The sequence below is a fragment of the Peromyscus californicus genome, unplaced genomic scaffold (genome assembly GCF_007827085.1).
Source record: "Peromyscus californicus insignis strain IS unplaced genomic scaffold, ASM782708v3 Scaffold_10__1_contigs__length_136768540, whole genome shotgun sequence".
Classification (NCBI taxonomy): domain Eukaryota; kingdom Metazoa; phylum Chordata; class Mammalia; order Rodentia; family Cricetidae; genus Peromyscus; species Peromyscus californicus.
Window position 1 is genome coordinate 89857909 of NW_026294391.1, and position 9969 is coordinate 89867877.

Sequence of the window (9969 nt, forward strand, 5' to 3'; positions counted from 1 at the left end):
TATAGACTAAACAGGTTATATTTAGGAAGAGATGTATATACACATACATGCACACAATAACAGTTGATGAATATCTTCTTAATTAGAACTGTTGTCGTATAGACAGCAAAAGCCCCTCACAAGGCAATATTTGAGCAGAGACTTAAAGGAGATGAAGAAGTAAAAATTTAATATTAAAAATCATCTGAGTAAACATTTGAATCACTGATGTTTAAGATATGAGATGATATTAGAAATATTATAGAGAATAAAGAATTATTGAAATCAGAAGCATCCTGAAAATTGATAGATGATTTGAATACAAACACTAATGACAGTATAGTATAAAGATGTGGCAATTTTAATTATATGTAGTTGAGATGTACAAATAGTTTTATATCCATATACATAATGAAATGATTATTAAAATCATGTCAGTTTATATATACATCATTTCATATGTTACCTTTTGTGTGCAATTGTAAAGGGTACCTAAAGCAGAATCTCAGAAATTTTTTATTATACAGTATAATCTTAATTATAGTTTTCATGCTGTGTTTCAAATCTCTAGGTTCATTCATCTTACAATATTGAAACTTTGAACTCTTTTACCAGACTCTTGCATTCCCCTACTCTGGTAACACCATTCTCTCTCTATGCATTTCCTTTTTAGAAGATTGTGTATATAAGAGAGGCCCTTTCATTTCTGTGTCTGGGTTTTGTCACTTGGTGTGATGAAATGTTTTTAATGAAAGAGAAGGGACAGGCAGTGACATAAAGGAGATGGGAGAAACAAACAAACAAACCCAGGAACCAACTGGAAAGACTGTGAGGGAAATGGTGCCTCACAGATTTCACTTAGACAGAAAAGAAAGAGACCGTTCAAAGAGGTGAGCAGTGAGGAAGGAGTGAGGCGCTCTGTGTTACAGTAGACCTAACAGAAGACATCAAGGAATCAGTGAAGTGGAGGAAACAGCAGCAGAAGAGATACAAATAGCCATATGCTAATTATTAGGTTATAAGTAATGAGGCTTCTTATTGTTGTGGGAAAATGGAGATAGAAGCATAATGGCTTTGGTTGTATCAAGACAGATAGCAGGCTACTATTTAGGGGAGGAATAGGTGTCTGTGGAATTGTGGAAGACTGTGGATGAGCTGAGCTTGGTTTTGGGCTTTGTAAGCAGTGTCTCACTGTGTTTCCTAGTCTGGCCTTGAACTCACAATCCTCCTGCCTGTCTTCCAACTGCTGGAGTTACAGGCCGCCTCACCATACCTCTTGACTCTTGAGCTTCCTCTTGACTCCTGTGATAGGAGAAGACTCCTGTCATGTTTCTTGGACATATTTTAAAAAGAAAAGGAAGGCATGGCAATGTAGTACTGGAATGTTTAAAATGATAATGACATTACAGAAAACTTACATTAATTAAAACTATGCCTTATTGATTTTGTGCCCTTGTTTTAGAGAATACAGGTTTCTATATACTTAATCTTTAGAGATGAATATTTATGTAAATTCAAGGTATGGATCCATCATTTTTGTTTTTTCATTTTCCTACAGATTACTGCTGTTCAAAAGATTTTTTAGCCGGGCGGTGGTGGCGCATGCCTTTAATCCCAGCACCCGGGAGGCAGAGGCAGGCGGATCTCTGTGAGTTCGAGGCTAACCTGGTCTACAAAGCGAGTTCCAGGAAAGGCGCAAAGCTTCACAGAGAAACCCTGTCTCGAACCCCCATCCCCAAAAAAAAGGTTTTTTATAAACTACTGCGGTGGCTTGGAAAAAAAAAAGATCTCATGTATTTCCATAGTTCAACAATGGGAAATTAAATTGTTGAAGCTATTCAAGATAAAACCTATCTAAGTCTCTTTTACCACAGTTTCCTGATGTTGTTTTGTTTTAACTTTTTTTTAAAGAATCAAATGTATCAGGAATAGTGTCTATACTTCTGACAAATAGATATCTACAGCCCTTGAATTAATTTAGAATAGTTTTCAAAATACCAACCTGAAACCATCTGTTTATATTAAGTTTTACTAAAATTTCAGTAAATATTATAGACTAGCCAAGTTACATATAAAACGTTCTAAAATTATTCCTTTTTAAAAATACGTTTTAGTTGAAATAGAATTACATCCCTTCCCCTTCCTTTTACCCCTCTAACCCCTCCCATGTTCCCCCTCAGTTGTTAGCCTCCTTTTCTTATGTGTGTGTGTACACACACAACCTGCTGAGTCCATTTTTATTGTTTGTATGTATATGGTTTGAGGGCTGAACCTTTTGTGTTGGGTAACTAATTAAGGAGCTCATTTCTAGTAGGAACTGAGTCTCCCTTTCTCAGCAGTCATTAGTTGCTTGTAGTTCCTTGTCTAGTGGGTGGAATCCCATGGTATTTTCCGCAGTGAGCATTAGCATCTCTATTGATAGCATCATTGTTCAGATCTTGTTTGTGCAGTCATTTCTAAATGAATTCAGTTTGTAAACTACGTAAAAGAAAGAACCTAAATTCCTTTGTTTGGTCAGTGGTATCCCATACTTGGCAGTTTTTAACAAAGAAAGTGTTGCGCACAATTAGAGGTCAACTGTTTTCCAAGTATTCATTGACACTACCAATTATTAAACAAGTTTGACTCATGTTTCAGGAGGAGTTTTCTGCTAAGATTGCAAGAGATAATTTTTTGCTTTTAAAGAACTAAACAGTTCAAAGTAAAGAAACAGCTATATCCCTTGATCCATGTGAAAAGTACAAGTCCTTCCAGTTTCAAGAGGGGATTTGCTGTTAAGATCCCCATGGAATCCTTATCTTGTGAGATATTGGTGTGCACCATCCCACCTAATCTGTCTTTTCTCTTGTCCCTCCTTTGAAATATTGTAGCAGACACTTTTAATTTTCTTAAGAGGAAAAATTAGTGAGCTGCTTCTTTGAATTATCTTTCACTGGAACCACAGATTATTATAATAACCACTTTGAAGTTCTGCCTAGGAATTCTATCTAAATTTCTCATACATCATCAGTATTTCTTCTCAATTATCCTTTCAACCGTTATGAAATACTATTTTACTTTTAAAGATCTAAACATTTCAAAGTGAAGAAACAAATAGTTCTATCCCTTGATCCATTTGGCGACTATGACACGTTAAAGGGCATCTCAAATTGGCTATCTGACTGGAAGGTTATTTCAGTAAAAGTGGGAATTTCGTCCTAGCTAATGCTCATTTATTTTGAGGCAGAGGGCCTATAACTGCTTCTGTGAAAAATGTGCTATTTATTTCACTTAAGGCATCTCTAATTGTGAAGATTTAATTTCTAAAATGTAAAGTTAACCACAGGAAGTACATAAATTCTATCACCTCTAGATTGCTATTTATCATCATACTTAAGTACAGATTTAATAAAGAAAATATAATTCAGAAACATGTATTGATCCACAAACCTTACACTATGTATTGAGCATTTTAGGAGGAAATTCCAGTATGTTACATTATTTCATATGCATTTCCCTTAAAGCTTGCTTTTACCCTGGCCATTCCAACAGTTGCACTCTCGAAATAACTAAAATGTCAGGTCATCTAGTTTACCTTAGAAAAAGCTTCATAATTTACCTGAACTTTGAATTCCATTTTCTTTGTTCCTTTGTTTATGGAAATTATATGTCTTCACACATTTATCATAATATATGTCAACTCCCATCACAAAAAGAGTAGATGGTCTGCTGGCATGGTCACCTTGACACAAGTGAGAGTTATTTTTGAAGAGGTAACCTCAATTGAGAAAATATTCCCACCAGACTGGCCCTTGGGCAAGCCTGCTGTGCATTATTTTAAATTTATGATTGATGGAGGAGGGCCTAGCTCGCTGGAGTGGTGATATTCCTGGGCAAGTGGTCCTGGGGTGCATAAGAATAGCAATCCTTAGCCAATAGCAGCCTTCCTCTATGGCTTCTGCATTGGTTCCTGCCCTGGAGGATAATGGGCTATAAGCTCTAAAACGAAGTAAACCTGTTCTTCCCCAAGTTGCTTATGATCATGTCATTTTATCACAGCACTAAAAACCCTAACTAAGACAGATGTAAATTAGAGAAGTGTAATTTGGCGGTAAAATATACATTTATCCTTGGTGACACTTGATGTATTCACAGTGCTGTATAACTACCACTAATATCTATTTCCAAATTATTTCATATACCTAATAGGAAATCTCATACACATTAAGCAGATACCACTTTTCTCTACTTCCCAGCCCCTTTCAAACTACAGTCTACTTTCTGTCTCTGGATTGGCCTATGCGGAACATGCCATATAAATTGAATCTTACAAAATGCACCTTTTAATGCTTGGCTTCTTTCCTTTAGCATAATGTTTTCAGGATTTATCAATAAAATGTGCTGGATCTGGCTAGAGAGATGGCTCAGCAGTAAAGAGCACTGGTGGCTCTGGCAGAAGGCCTGGGTTTGGTTCCCAACACCCACATGGTGGCTCACAACTGCCTATAACTCCAGTCTAGCAGATCTATGCCTTCCTCTGACCACTAGACACCAGGTATACATGTAGTGCACAGACATACATGCGGACAGTATACTCATACACATTTATAATAGTTAATATACTTTGTCCTTTTCTTCAGCTGAATAATATTCCATTGTGTGTACATGCTATACTTTATCCATTCATCGACTGATGCATATTTTGGCTGTTTATACATTTTGACTATGCTGAATACAGCTATTATGAACAAAACCATGTACAATTTTTTGAATGTTTTCTTTTTCTTTCTTTTTTCTTCTGTTTTTTCCTTTTTGTCATTGCTGTCGTTTTGAGGCAAGGTCTCATGTGTAGCCATAATTGGCCTTGAGTTCCTGCTTTAAATGCTTTTGGATACATAACCAGAAGTAGAACTGCTGCTGGCTGCTGGGCCCTGTGGTCACTGTGATGAGACATTTGTAAGCGAAATCTTGCTAAACTAGTAGGTAGTCCTTTCTTAGGAGATGGAGGTTATATTATTTTTTTTTTAATTTAACTTTTCTGGTTGCCAGTACTTTCCCGGGAAATGTGGTATGGGTATTTTTACCAGGAGACTACAAATTACCATTGCCAACCTACACTTAACATGACATTTTATACATTTATATGAAACCTACTCATATAAAGGTGTTCAAAGATCCCTACCAAATCTAGTGGTGAGTCAGAAAACGTTTAGTCACATTACCGATGGCTGTCCTTTATCCACTCACTGAACTACTCCGTCTCTCCATGAGAAAAATTAAGATCAATAAAGGGAAATCACATAACCTGGCACATAGTTGACACTTCCTCTTAGTAAATATTATATTGTGGTGATATATTGTATACCATAATAAATTTGCCTGAGCATCAGGTAACAGAGCCACTAGATTAGACACAGAGCCAGGCAGTGGTGGCACCCACCTTTAATCCCAGCAATTGAGATCTCATGCCTTTGCTTGGGAAGCACACATGCCTTTAATCCCAGGAAGTAATATGGCAGGGCAGAGAAAGGTATATAAGGCGTGAGGAAACAGGACCTCATTCTCTTTAGGCTGAGGATTTCGTAGAGGTAAGAACTAGTGGCTGGCTGTTCTGCTTCTCTGATCTTTCAGCTTTCACCCTGATCTCTGGCTCTGGGTTTTGTTTTTTGTTTGTTTGGTTGGTTTATTTATTTATTTATTTTGTTAAAAGACCATTTAAAATTCGAACAACATTATGTCTCCATTCTTCATATATCCTTATGCTTTTAAAAGTAACTCTTCTCCAAAATGACAGTATTTTCTTATTTATCTTAGGTGAAAATTAAACTGCCTGATACAAACCCTTCTGAAATTCAAATTGACATCCAAGAAACTCTCCTTGATCTCCGCACTCCTAAAAAGTGAGTAAAACATAGAATTGAAATAGGCTATTACCACATTAATGAGTCATTAAAATATTGCTTTTGAAAGTATAGTTAGTTTTCAATCAACCTTGAAGTCCTAAGAAGGATGAAATGTCCATTGAGAATTCAGATATTTTGATCTGCACAATAAAGTGAATCTTGGGCTAGGATATAACTTTGTGGTAAAGTCCTTGCCAAGCATGCACAGGACTGTGGTCAGTCCAAAAAATGTTTGGAAATATCTAGCTTTCATATTTTGCAACTGCATATTGGATATGGGTTGATATCATGAAAACATAATCCTTGACATTCAAATATAGTTTTATCTATCAGGAAAAAAATAACTGGAAATGCTAAGCTGTAAGCCTTGCATACATACTAATAGAAAATTTGGCACAGTGGTTATATAAGAGAAGCATTATCTTTAAACTTTTTGGGTGTTAGTAGGCCTCTAAGGTAAAATTTGAGGTATGTTTATTTTTTAAAAATCCACAAAATGATAGTCTTCTCATTACATCATTCAAATCATGTTCCTCAGACAACACATTCAGGAAAATTCTTACAAAATATTTCCCCTGAAGCATAGATAAACCAGTCCTGTCTCTCAAAACTAAGTCTTTTAAAAGGACATTGTTGGAATCCAGCATGTATTAGAAGAAATATCTCACTGATTATTCCCTTTCTGTGTGGATGTGTAGTAGTGAGCACGTATTAGTGATTGCTGTGGCCTGTTCTCTGGAACTCATCACTATTTCCCACTGGGCTTAGGAAGCAGGCAGTTCCTGGAATATTCTTTTCCTTTATTATCAGTATCTATAATTTTCTTTTGTTGAGCTTAGGGTTTTGAGGAGATTAGTCTACAAAAGACTACTCTTTATTTCTGCAGTAGATTCATTTAACACAAATGATCTACAGATGAATATTTATCTAAACTTTCTTCTGATCATTCCCACCACTTAAAAATGTATTCTCACAAAAAATATCCCATCTTACAAAAATTAGATTCACTATTCTTATCATCACTCCAAGGAGTAGTTAAGCTTTACACAGTATTTGTATATGCATTTATTCTTCCTACAACCTTTGTAAGGAAAGTTGGTTAAATGAACAGTCTTCCATGATATTTTCATGCCTGTTAAAATCACATGCATATCTCCACACTGTGCAGTTAATTTCCGTTTCTCTAGCAGTTCTCACTGTCTCTATCAATCTTGAGGCAGCTGCTCTAGCTTTGCCATCATTCCAGATATCCATCAGAACTCACTAAATTGAAAGTCTCTCGCAGAGGCACTTTTCCACATAGAACTTGGGCTGTACCAGGTCATTTGCATACTCTATTTATATGTTAAATTATCTAAATAACATGTACAAATGAAAAATAACATATATACTGTCTGCGTTAGCTTTCTGTTGTTGTTATAAAACCCTGAACAAAAGCAACCTGGGGAGGAAAGGGCTTATTTTATCTTTACAGTTCTCAGGTCCTAGTCCATCATTGAGGAAAGCCAGAGCAGGCACTCAAGCAGGCCAGGAACCTGGAGACAAGAAGTGAAACAGAGGACATGGAGGAGTGCTGCTTACTGGTTCAAAAAAAAAAGGAAGAACAATTGAGGAAGGCACTTGATGTCAACTTCTGGTCTGCACGTGCACACACAGAGAAACACAAATACATACACCACATCCACACATGCACACTTAAGCCCTGTCTGCTGAGAAAGTGAGGTTAATAAGTGTTTCACATACTTAAATTTCTTCAGGTATCAGCATGCTCTGACCCTTTGCATAATTTAGATTCATAGCACTATGACAGGATTATGGTTGGTTGGCTCATCACAGTGATGCATCTAAAAGCATACAACTGTCCAGCAGCTGAGCCATAAACGGCAAGATAAACCAAGCAATCTATTGCAAGAAATTTTTGTCAATGTGTGGTAGTAAGAACCAGAAGCAAGCAGAAAGAAATATTTTCATTGATCTGGCATTGAAATCAGTCCAGGCCAAGTCTTTAAAGTCTACATATGTAGTAGAGGTTCAGCCTAAAGTGGTGTTAGCAGAAGCGTTAAAGAAGCACTCCAATTTCAGATTTGTATCAGCTGTCTGCATTCCACCTACATATAAATTAGACTAACACTAGATTAGGCAAACAAACTTAAAGAGTCATGGTTCTATTTCTATGCTAGAGGCATAACCTGAGACTGTTCAGACGATGTAAAATGAGGTAAATTTAAAGAAAGAGGAAGATTCACTCAAAACAACTATCTGAATTTTTAAAAATGGGACAGGCTCTTACTATGCATCCCAGGGTAGCCTGGGATTCTCATTGTTGTCTACACTGGCCCTGAACTTGGGATCTTCCTACTTCCACATCCAGAGTGTTAGCATTATGGGTATGCATGTGTGGCTTGCCTGCTTAGAAGTATTAAGGATCCAAACTGATGCATGATCTGTGTTATATAGGTATATTTTTATTTGGTAATTATATTGTCTAAGTACTTTTATGGGAAACTCAGGCATCCTGGTGATACACACACACACACACACACACACACACACACACACACACACACACACACACACACACACACACTGCCTTATTAAAAATGGTATAGTACTCCAGGAAGTTAATTCTCGGTTCTAATCTTATTTTGTTTTATCTTGTCTCACGTTTAGGAAGCTGATAGTAAACTTTCCCCATCCCGTGGAAAGTAACAGTGCGAGAGCATCCTATATCCAGGAAGCTGAAACACTTGAAGTCAGGCTGAGGACCCTGCAAAAGGATTTTGATTTCAATCTTTCCTGAAACTGCATGAATAAAGAGGAGATACGGGAAAACTACATGGCAGTGATAACAGTTTTTTAGACTTTGAATATTGGCTATGTTCTCTTTTGTGTTCTAACATACTGTAGAAAGGTCCAGAATTTTAGTGGTGTTTTGATCAGTTACAGTCACTTCTGTTACTGTAGGAAATATAGTTCTCTCGTACAAGAAGGTGCTGTTCCATTTTTATAGTGAGAGCTGAATAAAATATTTACAGATTAACCAACTAGATTCCATGATCAATTGCTCAGCACAGCTGTGACCATAAACTAGGTGGCTCACTTAAATCAGCAGTCTGAAGATCTAGTTAATTACATTACGATAGAATCTGGTATGTAGGGGTTCATCATTATTATCACCAGAAAAATTCATTTGGTTGTTTTTTCATTGATTTTATCAATGATTTATGTTGTTTTCTATCTATTCCCTCAATATTGTTCCTTAACATACAGGTAAAAAAGGACTATAAATAATTTGCTGTATCATATGAGCCATGTTTACTTGAAAAAGTAATATTTATAGATATATCTGTAGATTCAAGTTTCTCTCATTTTTATCTTCCTAATGGGACATTCTTATTTTTATACATTGTTCAAGTGTTCCTTGCATTTTCTGTACTATTGAATACGTTTATCTCATAACTTTATTAAAAGTTATATTTTATCATTGTTGTAACTTGACTTCACACATCATTGTAGAACTGTAAGATTAAGTGAGAGTAAATTTTGAAAAGAGATAAACATCTGAAATATGTTTCTCACTTCTGTGTTAACCATCGAGAGACTACTCAGTAAAATATTTCCTGGTGTCAATTATGTTTATAACTACCAGACATCTAGTTTGTAACTAGATCCAACAGAAGAATTAGACTAAGGTTTTGGAAGAAGTTACCACCATGACCGTGTTCTGTGAGGGGAAGAGGGAGGAAGGGAGGGAGGGAGGGAGGGACACAAAGGAAGTTAGTGTCTATGAATTTCAGCCACTGCTATTGCAGCACTAAAAGGATTTTTGCTTCCCTTTATTAGCATCTTCTTTGACAGTTATGTTCCAAGAATTTAATATCACAGGTCAGGAGTGGTGGCACACACCTTTAATCCCAGCACTCAGGAGGCAGAGACAGGTAGATCTCAGTGAGTTCAAAGCCAGCCTGGTCTACACAGTGAGTTCCAGGACAGCCAGGACTACGTACAGAGACCTTGTCTCAAAAAATAATTTAATATCACAACCTAAAATGTAATCTATGGGGCAATATTAAGTAGTAACCAATATTTTTTTTCTCTAGAGAACATT

General features: G+C 36.4%; 1 protein-coding gene across 1 annotated transcript in view; it reads left to right on the forward strand.

Annotated features, from left to right (window-relative positions):
• Positions 1-9392, forward strand: part of Dnaaf6 (dynein axonemal assembly factor 6) — a 41990-nt gene extending 32598 nt beyond the window's left edge. The window contains exons 6-7 of the mRNA XM_052746473.1: positions 5773-5858; positions 8532-9392. Coding sequence (XP_052602433.1) covers positions 5773-5858; positions 8532-8661 — 216 coding nt within the window. The 3' untranslated portion in view covers positions 8662-9392. The remainder of the gene's footprint in view (positions 1-5772; positions 5859-8531) is intronic.
• Positions 9393-9969: the final 577 nt, after the last annotated feature.